The following is a 22,580-nucleotide window of genomic DNA, read 5'->3' on the forward strand; positions in this document are numbered from 1 at the left end:
GGAAACCCTGTAACATAAGTTATAATGGTTTAATTAAATTTTAATAATATACACCTAGAATTAGTTCCTTCCTAGTCCAAACCTCCCGCAGGACGACAGGGATGGGAGCGGGCAGTAGGGTTTGAACCTGGGACCATCGATAGGCCTATAAGTCCGAACGACAGTCCAACACGCAAACCGCATGACCAGGTGTATTCAACACCCGGATTCAAACCTATTGCCTGCCGTCATTCCCCGCTGTGAGATGACTGAACTAAGATTACAGGCTATGATCTTCAATTCTGAAGGAACGTGTTGGAGTTGCGCCATTGGCCTTATAAAATAAAATACATATATGGAGCTTATCCGTTATCCATACCTATATTTTTGCATGAATCAAATGCACGACCTACATAAAATAACACCCACACGTAGATATTTTTACAGTGATATAGATCTGTGATATGGAAGAGTAATACTCTTCTCTGTTGAAGTACAAAATATCAATAAGATTTTCTAGATCTAGATTTCTAGATCCATTCTATCATCTATATAGATCTAGATCTAGCTAGATTTAGATCTAGAATCTATATTAATCTATACTTGATTATATCTAGATCTAAGATCTATCTAGACTTTAGTTCTTCTAGTCTAGAATCTAGATCTAGATTTCTAGGTCTGTAAGTGTATTTGCTGTTTGTGTCTAATGACTCAAATGTGTCTTTACTCAATTTACTGACGGGACATTTTGTTCCATTTATGTTCCAAAGAAATCCCAATGAGAGAAATTTCTATAAATCAAATAAGAACATAAAACTAAAATGTTATTTAACCTTGGTTAGGCCAATAATAGAATATGCATCCTCTGTTTGGGACCCCTCAACTCAAGAAAACATTAAGAAACTAGAACAGACACAAAATAGAGCAGTGCGATTCATAACAAACGAATATTCACATTTGACTAGAGTAACACCTTTAGTAAAATCACTAAATTTAGAAAGCCTTCAGGACAGAAGGCTCAAAAGTAAAGTAGCAATAATACATAAAACACTGAACCATAATCTTCAAATACAAAAACAAAATTTAATAAAATACTCTGAAAGACACAAAGATAAAGGCACATTCCTCGTCCCATATGCTAGGACAAATTTGTACAAATACTCCTTCTTCCCTAGTGCTATTAGAGCATGGAATGGGTTGCCTGAGCTAGCCAGGAAAACCAGTGACTTGGCAGAATTTAAGTCATTGGTTAATATGCATGACTAAATGCATGACGCGTAGGACGTAATCATCTTCTTTTTTGAAGTAACGTCTGTATTATATAAGATAAGATAAGATAAGAGAAAACCCAAGATATAAGATTGCAGTCTAAACAATAACAAAGATGGCTGCCCCTTGAACTCCTGCAGAATTACCTTTAATAATAATAAAATATCTAAAATTCTAAAGTCTAAAATACTAATATTATAATAACTAATAGTTAATAGTGACTAAAACTAAAGATCTAGATCTAGTCTAGATTATATAATAATATTAATTTATTATTAATTATATACTTAACTAATAACTAGACAGTAAGACACCCCTTTGGGCCCCTAGCTAGAATCTTATCAATCTAGATTAAAATCTATTATCTAGATCAGTGATGCTCAACCTTATCTGCTCTGCGGGCCATTTTAATTTCCCACAGTTGTGTCGCGGGCCACATCAGCAAAACGGTAAAAAACAGGAAATAAACAATAAACCATGTTTATTAGAAACCAGTGAATCTAGTATTTACATTGATTCATGAAAGTTTATCCATAACCAGCTTTTAAATATCCGGCTGCATAGATGAGATGCCGAGTTTGGGCCCTGAATCTAGGAATGTTAGTTGTTTGTCCGTGAGACGATTACATAATATGGGTGTCACCCGAATCATCACTGAAAAGGTTTTGTTCTCACTAATAAGTAATTATTGTGATCATCTTTAAGTGGCGCTCTATTTTCGTAGATTTAGAAATGTTTCTGCAAGCAAAACGGAGTAAAAATCCATGATCTGAATCATTTGAAATTTGTCAAACAGGGATGTTTAGCTTTGTAAGTCAGTTCCAATTGCAGCTCTGTCTGGGTACTTGACACATTGGCCGCATATGGATTATTGAAACAATGAACTTTGTTCAATTTGAACACGATCATCATCACATGGTTCATACTGAAAAGCTTGTTGGTGAATAATTCAATGAAGCAAGAGGCTTTGTTCCTTTTGAGTTGACAACTTTTCTAATAACTCTTGCTGTCAACCTAATTTGTTGCACTGTCAATAGTTGCTTCCACTAATTTCTCCCAAGCAAGAGAAAGATCCTTTGTGATGGTTGAAACCTCCGAGGCAAGACTTTGCTAGTTGTGGTCCCGAGCATGATTCTCTTAGTTACTAACTACTCTGATTTCAAAACTGATGTTTTTACCACAAATAAATACTACAATTTGGAGCGGTATCAGATATGTCGCTAGACTCATTAACGGCAATAGAAAACATTTCGAAATCTGTTTTTTTCTGTTATATTTGAATGGAGATATCTACCCATATCTTTCTCTCGCCTTGTATTATCAAGAGAAAGATTGACAATGTCTTTTCAGAACACAGTTCTTCCATCATTGCTAGCTAACACTTTTTTATTCATTCGCTGTCGGAAAATGGTTCTTATGGGGAAATATTTTCATCAATCCTCCTTTCTAGCTGAAATCAATCAATCGCATCTTTTAACCAAAAATGCTGCCTTATTTATTTATGTGTTTGATTTCAACAAGCTGTTCATGTCCTTAAAAAGAGCCACTGTGCTCTATCTTTATAAAACAAAATAGTATTATCGGTACCAATCCATTTACCCTTAAGTAGAGAGAGATATATTTTTTTCAAACTTTTTTTTTATGAGAATTGGATTTTCTACACTTTTTGCCAACGTTTCGGCGGGCCGGATAGAGCCACGTCAACCGGCCCGCGGGCCGTATTTTGGGCATCACTGATCTAGATTACTAAAAATGAGTAAAATCTAGATACCTCTTCTCTGCCTCTAGTTCTACATCTTCTAGATCTAGACTCTAACTCTACTGTCTCTAGACTCTCTCTAGAGTCTAGATCTATTTTTCTATAGACTATATAGTAGATTCTTATATTAGGCACACCGTATTCGGGAACTAGGTCAAATTTGTATTTTATTTTTTTATTTGGTGACGGTTTAACTTACAAAAAAACTAAAAGCAGATTCTTATTCTGCAACTAAAGGACTATAAAAATAGCTGTGTTCCTTTGTATTACCACCCATAGTCAAGATTTTATTTTAAAATAAATTGGGTCACCTCATGCTCCTATTTTGAACGCAGTTTTTGGGCTTTCTCCTTTAGTTGAACAGCGAGCACCGGTGTTGAACACCACTATGTTATTGCTAATAAATTATATCTATGTTAATTAAAAATTATTTAGATTTTATTAAAAGAAGTAGATTCACTTCTCCAATATGTATTTATAGTATATTGCCTCTCTCTCTCTCTCTCTCTCTCTCTCTCTCTCTCTCTATATATATATATATATATATATATATATATATATATATATATATATCTCGTTTATAGTTTATTTATTTATATATGCCTACCTATACTTTATAATCTATGTGTAGAAACAGACAGAAATAAATCTCTATAAATTATAGATCTAAAAATTAATTATCATAATTTAATAAACATGATATTTTCAACTAGGCTACATATGTATTCTCTCTTTCTTTTTATTTCCCATCCAAGGACCCTCTTCTTTTCATAATTTGGATGTTCGTTTTGTTACACCTTAACATCCCCTCCCTCCCATAGATGCTTATAATTCTTTTCATGACTCTCTCCCCCTTCCCTCCACTGCCTGTATGATACACGCTTAGTGTATACATCTCCTCACCGCCAGCACTCGCCCAGCGTGATCACCTGCAGTGGGCATGGTCTCTGGCTTCAAATTAGCAGCCCACACTTTTTCTTTCATTCATAAATTATATATTATATATATCTCGATCTAGGTCACGTTTATTCATTGAAAAAATCATAGATTTATTAATCCCAGTAATATTTCTTACGATTTTGCCTTGTGCACTATAGGAGAATGTGTTAAATTCATTATTAATGTTGAAACACCTCCTTTTTTAATTTTATTTAACAGCTTACGGAATAAATGTGATTGAAATGTCTTTCTAAAGATGTTTGGAACCTTTTTTTGATATATCCATCAGCCTACGATCAAACAGGCTAATAATATAGCCTTAATCTCTTATATGGGTATGAATTGCCGGGGGAGGTTAAAACAATAGCTTTACATACTGGGTTACAGAGAATCTAAAAAACTGCCCTCTGCTTTGGAAAAGCGGAACAAAAATACAGGAAATTATCTAAAATTGGACATGTACTGTCCTGAAACGTCGTTTTTAGCTCCAAACATAAAAAACAAATTAATTATAAACAAAAAAAGCGACATGTTTCTTAAAGGAGAATTCGATGAGCTGTGCCTAATATAAGAAGCTACTATATATACTTAATTATACTTTTAATGTTTATGTTATGTATAATTTTTTAAATATATTATATTACTATTAGTAGTATTAGATCTAGTAGTATTAGTCTAGGACTCTAGATCTAGTTAACTAGAAGATCTAGATGTAGACTCTAGTACAGTAGAGATACTCTTTTTTGAAGTAATGTTTCAGTTGTCTGTAATATGTTTCATAATCATAAGTGACATAACTAGATTAGATCTAATTAACTTATGACCTATATTTTTATATGATAAGAACTAGAGCTCTACTGTATAGACATATATAAGTTGTATAGATATAATATGATATATATATATTTATGTTTAGAGACACTTCAGGACAGAAGAATACAAAGTAAAGTATCTAGACTATAATACATAAAGTATGAAAAAACACTGAAGCATAATTTACATTATATATATAGAGAGAGATCTATATAGAAACACAAAACCTAATGAAATACTCAGAAAGACACAAAGTGTGACAAAGATAGAGGCACATAAATTTCTTATCCTTATGCTAGAACAAATTCTTACAAGTGCACTTTCTTCCCTAGTGCCATTAGAGAATTGAATGGGTTGCCTGAGGAAAACCAACAACTTAGTGGATTTTAAGTCATTGATTAACATGCAGGACTAGATTGAAACACGAAATGCGAAGTACATACTTATTTCCTCTTTTGAAGTAAAGTCTGTAGTATATTATTATATTATATATATCATATTATAACATCTAGATCTATTCTATACTGTTTTTTTTAGAATACAGCGATCTATTTGAAAATGAGTATTTAGACTCTAGATAGACGTAATTTAATGGTATAAAATAGTATTAGATCTAGTTTAATTTATTACTATCAAGTATAATCAATAATGATGATAATAATCTAGATCTTTATATTATAATCTACAATCTGCATTCACTGAGAATGACCTAAGTTTGCTTAATTTCGGAAATTACCCTACTACTAAATCTATTTTATGTATCTATAGACTAGATCTAGAATCAATGTCTTAGCCCTAATTTATAGTAAAGTGTAATTCTAAATCTAGATTATTAACCGATACGTGACGTTTTGGCGCCGCCGTTTTAGCGCCAGGACATTTTGGCGCGAGCCGTTTTGGCGACTGGACGTTTTGGCGCGAGATATCATTTGACGATAATTTAATAAGCACGAAGCTTTTATAACAATGTTTATTTCACTCTACCATAATATTGTATGTATAGTAGGAATTCTAACACCGTTTAGCGAATTGTTTTTTTTAAAACTATAAAGGTTTTGCTTATTTCATGAATATAGGCCTATAATAAGTCAGATTCCTGAATGGTAATGACATGCTATATGTGAGTTCTGCTAATCGCACTGGATGACATTTTTGGATTTCTTTCTTTGTTTTTATTTGACATTAGTATAATTTACGAACTAGCTAAGTATCACACTTTAATATAATAAAAACCATGTTAACATCTAAAGCTCTATTACTCTGAATGACGACAATAACTCCACACATAATAAAGATCAAGACACCGAATGTGGTCAGTACAAACTCTTACGCGAAAAGATATATTTTGAGAAATTGGGTAGGGGTGATTTGTATGAAACATCTCGCATTGACGCAGGTAGAGTTAAACAAATGAAGACAAGACCAGCACCGAGCACTGGTTGTTAGCCTCATGCATCTGGCGATCATCTCCTTGGGAATGGTCATTACCTATCCCACCCCTCTCTTCTGCTCACATTTCACTCCTTGTATATACTCTTTCCTCCACCTCTCCTCTATCACGCGTAAGACGATAATCTGTTTCTAGCACTCCACTTGACGTCCCCGATGTGCTGTTTTGAGAAACATGGTACATGTCTATCATCGTTTCATTTTGTTTTTTTATTTTTGTTTTTAATTTTAAAGTAATATCTTAAAAAACTTTTTTTGAAAATAAAAGTGTGCCTCTTAATAAACACACATACACAAGCCAAAATGTTTATTAAAGAAAATGATGTGAAAAACAAACACACATTTATATTTAGTACGTGAAAAATATGTCTTAACACAAACACTCATGCAAAACATAGATATGAATAATTCTTTTAAAAGAAATAATACAATAAACGTACATAATGTATTTCGCGCCAAAACGTCCCGTCGCCAAAACGTCCTGCTTCGATTATTAACTGTTAAGACATTTTTAAGACTTGAGTTTATATTCAATATTAATCCATCCAATGGTCCATACTTCACAGTGTTGCTACAGCCCATCGCCACTGAGAGCTCTTGGCTGCTTCAAGACATCTTTCCATTTAGATCTCCCTTGAGCTTTTCATCTCCATACCTGAACTCTATTATAATTATTTCGACTCTTACTAGTCTAACTCTAAGTTGTGTTGATCTAGATCTACCTTAACATTGTCAATCCAGCATATTTGGATCACCTGCCTTTTTGTTTTTACTGGTATACAATTTTTACTCCTCTATTCTCTGATATTCTTTGAAGGTGACTTGCCTAGTGAAGTCTGTTATTATTTCTTTCCATTACTATTGGTGGGTCTCTATACAATCAATATTATATCTCATAATCATATGGTTGCTGTGTGTCCTCCACCGAGTTTTATCTTGTTTAGATATAGCCCCAAAGTATTTTAGAGAATCTAGAGATTATATATCCATTCTTAGTAGATCCTACTTGGATCTAGACTAATCAGTTGAATGTAAATGTTTTCAGTTAGAAAAAGTTAGTATCTATCTTACTATACCAGCTGCAAATAACTCCATTTCAAATTTTTATGACTTTGCAGTGCTTCATCTTAGTCTTAAATGACTAAAAAATTATCAACCTAAATCTATAGAGGATAGCGAAAACCTTTGCATCTTAGTCTTAAATGACTAAAAAATTATCAACCTAAATCTATAAATCTATAGAGGGAAAGCGAAAACTTTTGCATCTTAGTCTTAAATGACTTAATTTAACAACGTAAATCTATTGAGGTCAAAAGCTTTGCGGCCTTGCTCTCATGTCACAATTGTTCAAGTTCACACATAAATCTAAAAATATGACAAAATATAAAATACCTAATCTGTCCTTAATAACTAGAATTTATTTGTCTGAATAAACCCCCTGAAACTGTGGCTGTGGGCATCCTTACACTTATAATTAAAAATATTTCTGGTAAAAATAAACAATCTTAACATTTTCAAATGATCTTTCACAGAAAACAATTTCTTACTAATTTGTGTTTATAAAATTAGAAAAGCTGCAGCAAGTTTTTCACTGTTGTAGTGATAGTTATTTAATTTTTTTTCCCCAGCTTTTTCAAGTTCAAGCACTACAACCAGCGACAGTTGAATTGAATCCTGAAATACAAATGCTTAACTTTGTTTATCGTCTGCTTTACTTAATTACTGGGATATGCTGGCTAAATATTTGGCTGATTCAGGCCCTTGTTGCCCTGGTTCTTGTAGGACCTAAAAAACTGTTTGATAAATCAAAAGAAAATGAACCCCCGGCAGCATTACATGACCCAGTATATGGAGAGCATAAGTCAGTAACTGTTAATGTAAGTGGTTTTAACAATGCGTGTATTATGTATACAGGATTGGTCTTAATAAAGTCTTTTTGCTAAGTTAACATCACTTTCACTATATTTTGTGACACTAAGAGGCTTAAGATTAACTACAAGGTTGTCCAAAAGTAAGTAGACTTTGTGTGCAAGAGATATCTATGTATATCTATAACTTGTTGGCAAGGCAATGCTTAATCTAAACTTTTGCACCACCTACAAAACATCATAAGGGCATCAGAAATCACACACACAACATTACCACATTTAAAGGAACTTTTTGAACAAAAATGTCTAAGAAAATTGGAAAAATCTTGGAAGACAACAGCCACACATTCCATCAGAACTACATCAAGTCGTTGTGGAGTGGGCGTCTGCTGTCAATCAAGACAAGAACAGAGCGGTACAAAAACTCGTTCGTACCTTACTCGGTCGGACTATATCAACGCCACTCCTTGATCAGGAAACATGAAAAAGACCAAGATGCCTGTGTGTAGTCACTGAATGTACTCTTTAAGTTGTGTCTGTTCTATTTATGTGTATGTTTCTGTTGTGTTGTCTGTATATGAGAAAAGAGTCCTTGTAATTACAACAATTACAGGACCTGCGTTTACAAAATTTAAGAACTTTGTAGTTTTGAATGAATGTGATTTTAAACATAATTGTATATATTAATAAAAAAAAGTTAAAAGTAATTAGGGGCTATATATAAATATATTTATAAATATAGTTTAAATGTTACATAGGTCTTAATTTTCTGATTATGTCTATAAATAATAATTATCTATTCAATTTTAGTTTTGTTTTGTAATTCTTAAATGTCAATATTAATTAATGTACTTTGTAATGCATTTCAAGAAAGTGAAGCTGCATTATGTAGTCAGTGGCCCAACACAGGCACCACTGATGCTCATGCTTCATGGGTTTCCAGAAATCTGGTACTCCTGGCGATATCAAATTAAAGAGTTTCAGAAGGACTTCAGGTTTTTACATTTTCAATATTTTTTGTTATATCCAAATGTGAAAAAAAAGCTTTAAGTGATTTAAAGTTTAGTTTTCAAATGTAAAATTTTGATTCATGTCTGTTAATTTAAAAATCGAATCAATGGTTTTAATTAACGATGACTTTGATTTATTCTTAAAAATGAATTAAGTACATATCTTTAAACATATATTAGTAAAATAGCTGTAGATGACTTCCTAAAACACCTTTTGTTTATCTCTATCCTGTTAGGGTTGTGGCTGTAGACATGAGAGGGTATGGGGACTCAGACAAACCAAAAGGACTAGAAAACTACAAGATGGATGTCTTAGTTCAAGATGTTCAGGAGTTAATTGAAGCTTTAGGTAAAACATAATACATGATCATTTTTACAACATTTTTAGAAGTTTACAATTAATGCATATATGTGATTAAATGAGAACTAGTTTTACTTCAGTCATATATTTAATTTAAAAGTTCAGTCTCTAAAAGCATGGAATGGGTTGCAGCAGAGAAAACCAATGGATAAGCAAAGTTTAAGTCTCTGATTAAAATGCATGACTAGATGAATACGCTTAGGATGTAATTATCTTCTCATTTGAATAAACATCTGTAAGTTATAAGATAAAATTTAGGGGCCTTAAGATAGTCATAGAAAACAACCATTTTATTGTCAAGTAAAAGTTAAGTTCCCCTTTCGGACCTTGTGGTCTATAGGGCAGATGATGTAAAGGTCGTCTGTTTCTGTGGCCTGCGGTTATTGGGGATGTCATGTGGCCAGCACAACGACCAACCGCCTTTACTTTTCCCCAACTAATGTCAGGTACCCGTTAGAGCTAGGTGGACTCAGAGGCGCCCAAAGATCCCGAAATTAAATATCCCAGTCTACACCAGTATTAACATCTGGTTTGGAATCCAAGTGCTTTATTGCTCAGCCCAAGTGTGTCAAGTAACATTGTTTAAAAAAATGTGCAATTACTAGCACATTCCAAATCATTTGCAAAAATATTTTTTTTAATCAAAATTATATTTTGAAATCGTGAAGACTCTTTCATTTATATGTATCAAATAGATCTATTATATTTGATGAAGATACACAATTTGATACAGAAGTTGGAAAAATCAATACCCATTTATAAGCATTATAAGAACCTGTAGCACTGAAACAGATGAACTTTACATCATCTGCACCAATAACTGCTAGATCTTAAAGATAGAATTCATTCACTCTAAGGACATCATTTTTTTTTAAGAGCACTTTTTTTTTTCCTGTTTTTCTGACTAAGTAAGACACGTGAAAATTGCATAAATTGTTACATAATAATGACATGATTAATTTTCATTATCTAAAGATCTTTGAAAACTTTTCAAGATTCAAGAAAACCTTTCCAGAATTACATTCCAGAAATATCATCTCTTATTTAACTCATTGAGTGCAGTGGTTTTTTTTTCAAAAAAATGCTACTTTTTTTGGAAAAAAAAGAAAATGTTCCAAACATGGCTAAAACAAAAATTTATTATTTAAGTACCAATGAAACTATAGTAACATATTTGGTATCAAAGTAAAGGTAAATGAATGGAGAATGTGAAAATGTAAACATCTTTCTATCTAAATATAAGATACAAATTATAATCTAAATAATATGACACTCAGAAAAAAATGGATGCCAGCTTTAGAACTTCTGAGACCTAAATATAGATTTTGATCTTTGCAATACTGTTGAAACATCACATTATACTATTGACATCTATTTCAAAAAGAAATGTGATGTCATAGAAGTATAACTAAAACAATAATAAAGCTTCTTCAGTAGTAAACATTGTGGGTGTGTCTTGGACAAACATAGCCAGGATGTTGTAGATTTTTACAGATAAACAATACTAAAAAAAAAAGAAAATGGGCAAAAAATGCCCACAGTGGATGATTATTTGATGTAGATCTACCATTTCCTTTTTTTTTTATTTATCATAAGCTTAGATCTAGAGATATATCTAGATCTAGAGTCTAAATCTAGAGATAAAAGCTTAGATCTAGTCAATCTCGATCTACACTCTACACCTAGCCTACTGACAATAATAGATTTAGATCTAAATACTAATAATATAGATATAAAATAAATACGCTAAATTTAGACTTACCTGGATCTAATCTCTATATCTAGATCAAATTCTTCATTATTACTATTTATTTGTGATAAATTTTAGAATAATTATAAAGTTTCTTCAGTAGTAAACATTGTGGGTGTGTCTTGGACTAACGTAGTCATGGCGACATATTTTTACATTGTAAAAAAAAATTAAAATAAATGTCTAAATAAAGCCAAAAGCTTCTAATTTCTATGTAAACAAAGGATGAAGAACTCTTTTATAAAGTAAAAATAGTTCTATTGTTGTTAGTTAAAAAGTTTAATTTAAAAATGCAACGAAACAAAGGTGGGGTATGAACGTCTATGGGATAGACGTTCTGTGCGTTTAGGGGCAGTCAGACCGACTATGGGATAGACGCTCCGCACTCATTGAGTTAAATCAGAATAACTTACTAATATGAAAAATAATGTCCTTTAGCTGACTGTATCAGCGCTACTTATTAACCAGGGACCTTGCACAAGATCAAGACTACTGTGTGTAGTGACTCAATGAGCGAGTGTGCTGTGTCTGTTCTCTATTGTGAAATTTGTTGTTTTAAATTTTAAAAAAAGGAGTCCTTGTCATCACATTTCCAAAAAGTATCAATTAAGCAGTCTTAGTCTTAAATTTTAATTTGTTACATCTCATCTTTTACTTGTCATTATTTGATGCCTTTTCAAAAATGTTTTTGTTTTTATTTTGAGTTGAGTTTTATTTTTGACTTGAAAATATAGCTAATGATTTGCTATAAAGCTAGTTATTCAAAATTTATTCTAATGATTTGCTTCTGCTACTATAAAGCTAGTTATTCAAAATTTATATTCCACTTGGTTTCAGATATTTTATTATGTTATTTATTACTTTATGGGGTTTTTTTGCAGGTTATAGGTCATGTGTTCTAGTCTCCCATGACTGGGGCGGTGCTGTGGCCTGGGCATTTGCGTCCATATATCCAGAAATGGTGGATAGACTGGTTGTGATGAATATGGCACCTGCTATGATTTGGAAGCAAGGATTCACAAGCATCTGGAATCTGTGGCAGTTCTTAAGCTCTGGGTAAAGTGAAACTTTTATACTTTGAAATGAAACGGATTTGAATTTTCATAAAGTGAATTGGTTATTTATACCTATAAAAGTCAACAAATATCAGTCTTGTTCAAATTCTTTCTTACAACATTTAAAATTTAAAAAGCTTAAGTCTAGAATGAAGGCCTATCATTGGGATTATTCAATAAAGTAAACATTACATAGTCATCGTTAATGTACCGATATTATGCTATAACCGAGTTGTTTAGTATTAAATTTAAAGATGCTTCAAGATTATTGAAATTATCTAAGCTTTGATTATATTTTTGAATAAATCCAATATAGATATCTCTAGATCTAGAAGTAGATTTATATCTAGACTAGATCTTAAGAGTTCTAAATAATGTCAATATAATGAAAGTACCACAAACTAGACATTTAAGTTTGTATTGCCTTTTGGCCAAAATGGTCACATTGTACATTCACAGGTTCGTTACTCTGTTTGAACCAAATATTTTTTTTTTATTAATTTTTTTTTATTTTATTATATTTTAAGCTGTATAATGAAAGTATTGTATTTTTAAAAAAATGTATTTTGTAAATGTTTTTTCTTGTTTGAAGTAACATTTGTTTTTTTTATATGTGAATAAATCAATCACATGATATTCCAGCCAAAAGAATACACTAATCCATTTGATTACCTTTCTTCTATTAAAATGGTTTCACAAAAATTAAGCCAGTCAGTATGGGAAACTTTTCATTCCTTTCATTAACTTGTTTGGTTTTATTTGTTTTACATGTTTTGGATGTTCCTACATAATTAGAGATGAGAAATCCTAGTCCTAGGATGCGTGTGTGGCGGTGGCCATGGTTTAAACCCATGGCCATTGAGATAACAGTCCAGATTGCAGCCCACTTGCTTTTTTTGCTTTTAAAGGCCCAGTTTATTTACATTTTTTTTATTACTTAGCTGACTATACTAGTAGAATTTTAAGCTGCCTTTTTTTTTAGTTTATGAATGTGTATATATAATTATTACGCCACAAACCATGCTGAACACGCATGCACGCCAACTCTTTAACCCTCAATGAAATAGTCATGGAAAGATAGCTCTTTTATTTCTGCATTTTGGACTAGAGTTACCCCGCCTAACTTTCTCAGCGACAGAGAGCACGGCTCAGAAAAAAAGGGGGGGAGAACAAGTAATCTCTGCATATTCTTCTTCTTCTAGCCAGCTTTATTGCTGCTGAGCTGTGAGCTCTTTTGCAGACTGTGCCAAGGAAAAAAAGTGTGCTGTTTTCTTCAGTTGTTCAGCACTGCCGTACAGGGTGTTGGTTATGTTGGGCTTTAGTGGAAGTAGGGTCTGCCTAAGGTGGATTAGGGAGGGGCATTCAAAGATTAAATGGTTTACGGTTTCAAAGGGGTGAGCGCAGTGTCTGCTAAGGGGTAGTTGTGTGGAGTTTATTTTGTCCAGGTGGTAATTTAATAGTGGTGTGTGTCCTGTTCTTAGTTGGAAGATTGTAGATTGTTCTTTGCGGGGGAGGAAGTTAATACTGTCCAGTTTGTTAGGCGTAGTCATTTCTTTGTACATGGCTCTGCCTGTGTTTCCTGATGCCCATTGGTTGAGCCACTCCTCTTTGTGATTGTTGACTTAACATTGACCTTTGGGTGAGGTAGTTAACAGGTCTATCTGGTTGTTCCATAGATGAACCTGCCTTTGATAGATTATCTGCCTTTTCATTTCCCATGATGCCAATGTGTCCAGGGATCCACTGTAGTGTGATATTGATATTTAATTTTGATATGATCTGGTGGATTATCACAATGAGTGTTGTCAACTCTCTTGGGCTGTTTGAGGTGCTGCTGTTAAGTGCTTGCAGAGTAGATTGGGAGTCTGTAAAGACAACAATATCTGATGGTGGTTGCACTCCTTCATATAATTTGTTTTCCTTCCACTGTCTGTAGTGCTATGGTAATTGCCTCAATTTCGGCTTGGAAGTTTGAGCAGTAATCGCCATAGGGTGCGCTTATCTCAAAGTGTTTATTTTTAGGGAAGACCAGGAAGGCACCAAGACCAGCACTGATGGTAGCTTTGAAAGCCAATCCGTCTGTATAAATATGGATAGCTGTTTTTTGATAGCTTTCAATTGTTTCAAGCGTGCCTACTTTGAGCTCCAGTGGATTTGATTCTTTTGTTAAGGTGTTATTTAGTAAATGTGTTTTGATGGTTGGTTGTTTGTAGTTTAGTCCGGGTATAATGTTTGAAAACCTGGTAATTTTTTCTCTGTTATTGGGTAGGTGGTGTTTTAGGGCTAGTTTGTCAGTAAGTTGGATCAGAGTCCTTTGCTTTTTTTGGTTGTTTTTCCTATTTCTCTGTGTTAGTAATTTATTTGGATGATCGTCCTCCAACCTTCTGTATCTCTCAATAGCTTCTAATGCTGCTCTGTTGCGCCTTAACTTAAGAGGTTCAATATTGGAGTCTATTTCACAGGCTGCTGTGGGAGTAGTTCTCATACCTCCACTAATTAGCCGCAAGGCTTGGTTTTGGATTGTATCTAATGATGATTGATAGGTTTTGTTGGCAGCTACTTGTATGGAGAGACAGTTATCTATTACAGATCTGACATATCCAGTGTATAACTGTCTTAAGGTTTTCTTTTCAGCTCCCCAGGATGTTCCTGCTAGGTGTTTTATTATGTTTAATCTTTGTGATGCCTTTTCTTTTTAATCTGCCATAAAGTGTTTTAGAGACAGTCTTTGGTCTAGTTTTACACCAAGATATGTTGGATTTTCTTCTTTATTTATTGGCTGAGAGTCTATTTTTAGGATGTAGTTTTGTTTTGCTGTTTTGTTGCTGTGGCTAAAGATTGAATAAACTGACTTTTCTTTGTTTATTTCCATTTTCCATAATTTTGAATGTATGGAGATAGTTGTGAGGGCTCTATTTAGTTTGGATCTAGTCAGCACTGGATATTTCTCTAGTCCAAATTAAAAGGTCGTCTGCATAAAGTGCCTTATTGACTGAAATGAGTTCCGGGAGGTCATTCATGAAGATTAGAAAGAGAGTACAACTAAGGGCTGAACCTTGTGGTAGTCCTTCTTCCAAACTTTTTTTTACTAGAGATGGCACCTTCGAATCAGGTTTGGATGGTTCTGTTTTTTAAGAATGCCCTGATCCAGCTGTACATTTTCCATGGATGCCCATTTTTTTCATCTTCAAAAATAGACCTTTTCTCCACACTCTATCATAGGCTTGCTGCAAATCTATAAATACTGCTGTAGTGTGCTTGTTTTCATGAAACCCTTCTACTGTGTCCTGGATAAAACGAAAGAGGTGGTCTTCTGTTCTACTTGCTTTCCTGAAGCCAACTTGTGCATTGTGGAGTGAGCAAGTACTTTCTAGCCACCAATAAAGTCGGTTATTGATCATTTTTTCTGCCATTTTGCCAATGTTGGATGTTAGAGATATTGGTCTATAACTTTTTGGGTCTCCAGGTGGTTTATTTTTCTTTAAAATGGGTATTATGTTTGCGGTTCTCCATTCCTGTGGTATGTCTCCAATTTTCCATGTATGGTTGATAAAGTTAAGTATACAGTTTTGGGCCTGTGGTCCTAGTCCCCGAATCATTTCATTTATTTTATCGGGTCCAGGGGATTTTCTTGACTTGAGGCTTTTTAGGGCAGTATTGAGCTCATGTAGAGTGAAGGGAGTGTCAAAGATCTGACAGTTGACTGTTGGAGCTTTTTCTTCTTTCTTTAAGATATTACTGAAGGCCTGGTCCAGTTGTTTTCTTGGCTTTGACTTGTTAATGCTGGCAAAATATTTATTGAAGGTTTCAGCCTTTTAAAGGTTTTCTGTTATTATGTCATCAGTGCCTTTTATAGGTTGGGGGTTTGTTATTTGTTTCTTTCCTGCTAGCCGGTGCAGAAGGGTCCAGGCCTTTCGACCATCCTTGTTTAGATCTAGTTGTTCGCATGTTGTGGTCCACTTTTTCTTTTTTTCTGTTTTAATTTTGTATCTTATAAGCCCTGTCAATTTGTTGTACGTTGTCTTGTTCTCTCTAGTAGGTTTTTTTTCTATAGTCTTCCTGGCCATGTTTCTTTCTTTTACTAATTTATCTAATTCAGGTGTCCAAAAGTGTTTGTATTTCTTAACTTGGCCTCGAGGGATGTGTTTTTTTGCTGCTTGTAAGATGTTGGAGACTATAGTTGTGTAGGTTGAATTGACGTCTGTCTCCATTATGTTTGATAGTCTTGTGTCTGTTTCTTGTGAAAAAGCTGCCCAGTTAGTTTTTTATAGTTCCATCTAGTTGTTTTGCTGGATTGGTATCTACCTGGCGTTCCAATATTGAGGAGTATAGGCCTGTGGTCACTACCTATGTCTTCAAGTACTGTTATTTTAGAAGAGTCGGTAATGTCTGTAGAAATAAAAGTTAGGTCAGGTCTGCTAGTTGTGTTGTGTGCTCTGTGGAGGAAAGTTGGAGGTGAAGTTTTGTTTTGCAGAAGTTGTAGGTTAGAGGCATTTGTTACATCTTCTATTTCTTTGCCACGCTTGTTGTAGTGTGGGTAGCCTAGGGAAGGTGTGTGTGCATTGAAGTCGCCAGCTATTATTGTCCTTGTGTAGTGTGGTAGTTGTATGTCTATTTCTGCTGTTGATGATGGTGGGCAATAGTAGTTTTTGATGGTGTACTTTGTTCCTCCTCTCCAAAGAAGTATTTCCTGCGTGTCGATGTCTGTATTATTCTGTATTTGTTTTACTGTGGCTTGTGTGTCGTTTCTTATGAGGGTCATAATTCCCTAGCATTTGGTGCAAAGGCATCTGTACTGTGTGTAGCCTGTGATGTTTATTTTTTTCTTGGGCAGTAGTATCTCTGCATATATAATTCTCTACGTCGCCCAACCATACTGGACACCATGCACGCACGCCAACTCTCTAACCCTCCTCCCGCATTTCCTTCTCCAGGCATGTACACACAGTCGTTTGCCCAAACCCACCCCCATTTGGACAACTGTGTCTTTCAGGAAGTGTTCACCTGTCACTAAATAGCAGCATATGCTACACCACGGGTCGACTAGTAATATAAAAATCTTAATTTATATATTTAGAAAGGACTTAATTGTTTTCATCCAAATAACTTTTTTTTCCATTCTTCAGCTATATTTACTTGTTTCACCTCCCTTACCTCCCTGAGATCCTGGCTGGACTTCAAGATATTAAGATGCTAGAGGACACATTTTTGCAAAAACCCTTTGGTGTTCATTCTGGACTGATGACGAAGGATGATGTTGAGTGCTATAAATATTACTACAGGAAGCCAGGTTGGCAATCATATATATAACTTGTGTAACATTACCAATATAAAGCACAATATGGTCAAAGATGGCAGTTGAATTTTAAAAAAATAGATGAAAATTCATACATTTTTTAACATGGCCCATTAAACAATACTAAACGTCACTAATTCTTAGCTTAGATTTAAAGACATTATAACTTGAAAAATGCTCGTTTGACAACAAAAAGGACAGCTCCCTATTACATTGTTAATATCTGATAATGGTTACATGAAGTTTTTGTGTTTACATTAGTTAAAATGTTTTTAAGCTGTCTTGTAATGAACTTCTCAGGAATTGTCCATGCATGAAGCTAAACATTTTTTTTTCAATAATAAAAAGGCAATGCTTTAGTATGCATAGCTTCAATGTCTTCTAGAAACTTGGCAGTATATAAAAGACATCAACAGATTGTAGAAGACATTGACAGCTTGTAGAAGACATTGACAGCTTATAGAAGACATTGACAGCTTGTAGAAGACATTGACAGCTTGTAGAAGACATTGACAGCTTATAGAAGACATTGACAGCTTATAGAAGACATTGACAGCTTATAGAAGACATTGACAGCTTGTAGAAGGCATTGACAGCTTGTAGAAGACATTGACAGCTTGTAGAAGACATTGACAGCTTTTAGAAGACATTGACAGCTTGTAGAAGACATTGACAGCTTGTAGAAGACATTGTCCTCTGATGCTACATCTGGGAACTAGTAATAAGAAATTTTTATATTTCTTTAAGCTTAAGAGAAACCTTTCAAAGCTGTTGCCATGATGCTACTGATACTGACACTTGATATCCATCGATTTATTAAAATGTCAATTTGTCCAGCTAAATGCATATGGTTGTAAATCAGCTATCTTGCCATTATTGATGAACTGGCGTTAAATTTTTAGTTAGCTTGAGATTCATTGTCATTTTAAAAAAAAGGTCAATTTTTTAATTGGAGCGCTTTTAATAGGTCCCATGATCCCTTTTGACCACAGAGACAGATTTATCTCATCTCAGAGGCCTGGTGTTGACTGGGATCTCTTCACCTGTCGTAAATTTCCTAATAATGGCACCAACCATTACAGGGGTGGGAAAGTTTTTTTCTCTGTCAAGATTGTACAGAAATATAATAGGTTACACTATAAACAGATATCTCATTATAAAATATTATCTTGTTTTCTTTCAGGCAAATTGTGAAGAAGATTTAATGTGATTTCTGATTGCTTCCCTTGTTTTTTTATTTTAATCTTGATTTGAGATAATTTTCCTTTAATTGTTATAAAAGATATCCTTATTAGATATGTTAACTAAAAGTCTAAAAGTAATACATGGCTCCTTCTGCCTCAGAAGACAATGGATGAGCCCAAATGAGTCACAGGTTTTGGTTTCGTCTTGAGACGGGACAGAATTTAGTGTGGCTAATCAAGCCAATTCTGGAGTGGCAGATTTTGCCAGTTCTTGCATGTTATGCGTCTGTTTTAGGGCTTTTTGAAAGGGCAGCTTCTTTTTCTTTCTCTTCACTAAGGCCGGTTCATTTCTTTTGGTGTCAGCAAATTTTGTACCCACACGTACAGTCTGTCTCCATGCTCTCTGGTCTTGGGCTATTTCTTCCCACAGACTTTCATTGATACCTTTCATTAAAGGTAATAAAAGTAATAATAGAAGAAACAAAATCAAATCTTTTATTTAAACAGAACTTGATTCTTTTGTTCCAAATATTGCGACTTCTGTTGTAATGGTAACCAATTCTAGCTCCTGCCTCCAAGCCAGCCACATGGCTGGCTTGGGGGGGGGGGGGTGAGTCACCTTTGGTCGAAGAGGCATTAGGTGCCGCAAATAACATCCACCTATTTATTGGAGTTGTCATCTTTATGTAGTGGGTGCCCTCGCACTGCAGCATGGGGAGTAACGAGGCGACATGCTCTAGCATGAGAAGGAGCGCTGGCCGTGCCCACTTTCGAACCCCCAAGTACGTTGAACCAAGCTACGACATTAATCCGAGAGTGGGTACATGACAAGTGGTTGAAATCCTGTGATGGCTCCAACAAAGCTTGTGGAGTCTGCAGCATTTGCGTTGCCCAGACCGCGACGATCCATGGTGGAGGCTTAAAAAGTTGGAACAATCAATCATTGCACAGTGTAGAATGGGGCACTGCCCTGTTGGTGTTTACTTTGCCCGGTTCCAGCCAAATTTTGATGCCCGTTGCAGACACTGTAGAGAGTCGGTGGGAACAGTGGTGCATCTCTTGTAAGAGTTGCGGGGTAGTTTGTCTGCAGAGTCACTTGACCTGTATGGGAGCTTAAAGGCACCACGCCTAACAGCAGAGTTTCTCGCCAAGGTTCTACGATAGGACTGATCCTTCCAGCCTTGCCATCAATTGGAGTTCATCTCAGGTTAGCTGTATTTGACTGTATAATAGGATTTGCATTAGTACTTGAGGATTCAGTTCAAATAAGTGGCTTGGTGATAAAAGTGGTCATATGATTAAATGGAGTTAACTGTAAATATAAATAAGCATGAATGTATTGGTCATAAAAATCTTTTTCTTTCAGGTACTTTTACATCAGGAATGAACTACTACAGGGCCAACTTGCACATTGACAGCACTAGTCATGGCCTGAATTACCCCATGCCTGTGCAGATAATCTGGGGCTGTCAGGATCAGGCACTGACTATGAAACTATTGGAGCAGACTGCAAAGGCTGTCCCTCATGCCAGGGTGGCAAAAATAAAAGAGTCTAGTCATTGGGTTCAGATGGACCAGCCTGACAAAGTCTGCATCATTATGAGAGATTTCTTACTGGACACTGGCTACCATGCTACACAGTGATCATGTTGATTATTATTAAATTGCCTTAAAAACAACCATTTAAGTGAATGTTACAAAGGCTAAATCTACTTTATAAATGTAAAATTACACTATAAAGTGCCTCGTTTGTTAAAATAAAAAATAACATTTTTTATTCTTGTTAAAATTGTTTTACATGTAAAGAAGAAAATATACATATAATCAGTAATTATATTTACAAATCATTGAAAAGAAATGCCTCTATTGGGTCAGTCATACACATTATGTTGAAACTCACAACTAAATCACTTTCACAAATATGACCTCAAATGGAGACTATTTTCTCTACTAAAAGACTGTACAAGAGACAAATGAGAATTTTTCTAGACTTCTTTTTGTACTCTTGTATAAGGTATGGTGTATGGAAACTCCATATAATTATTAAATAACAAGAGCTGTTGTTTTTTTTATCTTATTATAAAGATATTTTATACGTATGTGCATACTATTGTCATACTTAATTTTAAAAACAATGGCCAGCTTTAGGAAGACCACATGTGGCTGTTACACCTGTTGCCATATTTTAAAAAGTATGAAAATAAAATTGACATTGTTCTGACTGTATAATCTAATCCCATGTTTATTATGATTCAGTGTAATTCTTTTCTTAAACTGGCTTTTTTTTATAATGCTTTAAAATTGGTACTGATATATTTACATAAAATATGCATATTTAATTTTAAAAGAAATGAAACGTTTTTTCAGTTGAAAATTTGGAATAATGTTTAAACAAAACTTTTTCAGTAACTGTTTTTGCTCTAGAATGTTTGTGCAATCATGAGAGGTTATAAAGTCTGAGTCTGTTAGTAAAACATAACTTTGTATTGTAAGCACAGTTTAAGATTTTAAAAATTCAATCAAATACAAATGTAAGAATTTAAAAAAAGAACAAGATTATCTTAGATTAGAGAAGAAAAAAACCCTGAGATAAATGATTTTCAAAAGCAATATTTTCCTATAGAAGCATGAATGTTAAACATTTTTAATTGCTATAAATTATTAATTGCCCACAGATCAAAATAAGCTCAACAAATTTTATTCCCAACTTTAAGGAAATAAATGTGAAAGGTATATCAGATATTGTTAGTGGCATAGCTAGAGATTTGGAGGCTTGGGGGGCTTGACCTCTTTAGTGGCTCTCCTGCATTTTGACATCATGACATGAGATAATGGCTTAATATTTAATGAAAAAAAAAAATTGTGGGGGCCCGGGGGAATTTTCAAATATGGACCCCCTTCCTCTCACCCTAGCTACGCCACTGGTTATTGTATTCAGTTTCATTTTATTGTGTTCATTTCATTCTTATTTTATAGCTCATTCTTTAAAAGACAACTTAAGTTTAAAATTATAAACCGAATGCAAAACTAGTTGTAAACAAGTATACAGTGAAAACTAAATTTCTTAATAAATTTTGTCAGCATTTTTCATTTGAAAACTGTTTTTGTGATTGTATACATGTTTTTATTTACTATGTTGTTGTTTTTTTAAAAACATGTTTTCTTAACCAAAAAGTATTTACTCTAGTATTATAATGAAGTGTAACTTTTAATTTTTTAAAATATCACATTTTAATTGTTAATAAAATTTCTTATTGTAAAGGAAAAAATACAATTTGTTGCTAAACTTCTTTGTATTCATAGGGCTGTTATCTTTTTTTAAAACAATTATTGTTTTATATTGAATACTGTAACACTCTTGTTGTGTATGGTTAAAGAATGCTGGGTTCATGTGTCCACTTAAAACATAACAGACATGAATAGAATACAAAACTTGAGTCAATCTTCAGCAGACAAATATAAGGTTTATTCAATAAAACAATATGCTGCACTTCATAGTAGTTACAAAAATGATCCAATGCATAGAAATATAGTTACGTCCGCATATCAGCGGTATCAAACATCTCCAATATACTAAGTCCTTATACATATAACTTTACTGATTAAATCACGTCCGCATCACAGCGGGTAACAATAACAACTCTGCAGTACAGAAAACTAACTACTAGAAATATATGTACTGTCTCAAGTGACCACTGGCTTCGACTGCTGAACTAAAAGTCAATTTAGTCATTCTTAGTATTCTTACTTCCTGTTTCTATATCAGGAGTTTCACATGTCTTTTCACCCTCATGACCCGAGGTGAACATATAGCAGGCAATATCAACCAAAACTGTGACAATACATTT

General features: G+C 34.0%; 1 protein-coding gene across 7 annotated transcripts; it reads left to right on the plus strand.

The window, feature by feature from the left end:
* The first annotated feature begins 525 nt into the window (after positions 1-525).
* On the plus strand, positions 526-20,507 carry LOC106057388 (epoxide hydrolase 4-like). 7 transcript variants are annotated; one of them, XM_056034873.1, is made up of 8 exons: positions 569-655; positions 5,092-5,224; positions 7,837-8,085; positions 8,947-9,071; positions 9,323-9,435; positions 12,079-12,253; positions 17,379-17,542; positions 20,099-20,507. In XM_056034873.1, the coding sequence occupies exons 3-8, from the start codon at positions 7,894-7,896 to the stop codon at positions 20,374-20,376; spliced, it is 1,047 nt and encodes a 348-aa protein (XP_055890848.1). In that variant the 5' UTR covers positions 569-655; positions 5,092-5,224; positions 7,837-7,893; the 3' UTR covers positions 20,377-20,507. The 7 variants fall into 7 exon arrangements, with proteins under 7 accessions (XP_055890849.1, XP_055890848.1, XP_055890844.1 ...); XM_056034869.1 differs by having other exon boundaries at positions 5,092-5,219; XM_056034871.1 differs by having other exon boundaries at positions 5,092-5,194.
* The last annotated feature ends 2,073 nt before the right edge of the window (positions 20,508-22,580 follow it).

This window comes from Biomphalaria glabrata, chromosome 7 (genome assembly GCF_947242115.1).
Source record: "Biomphalaria glabrata chromosome 7, xgBioGlab47.1, whole genome shotgun sequence".
In the NCBI taxonomy this organism is placed as follows: Eukaryota; Metazoa; Mollusca; class Gastropoda; family Planorbidae; genus Biomphalaria; species Biomphalaria glabrata.

Coding starts and splice junctions, on each gene's coding strand:
- LOC106057388 (XM_056034874.1), top strand. CDS start 7,894: ATGCTTAACTTTGTTTATCGTCTGCTTTACTTAATTACTGGGATATGC. Junction 12,254..17,378: donor TGGCAGTTCTTAAGCTCTGG/GTAAAGTGAAAC, acceptor TCCATTCTTCAG/CTATATTTACTTGTTTCACC. Junction 17,543..20,098: donor ATATTACTACAGGAAGCCAG/GTTGGCAATCAT, acceptor TTTTTCTTTCAG/GTACTTTTACATCAGGAATG.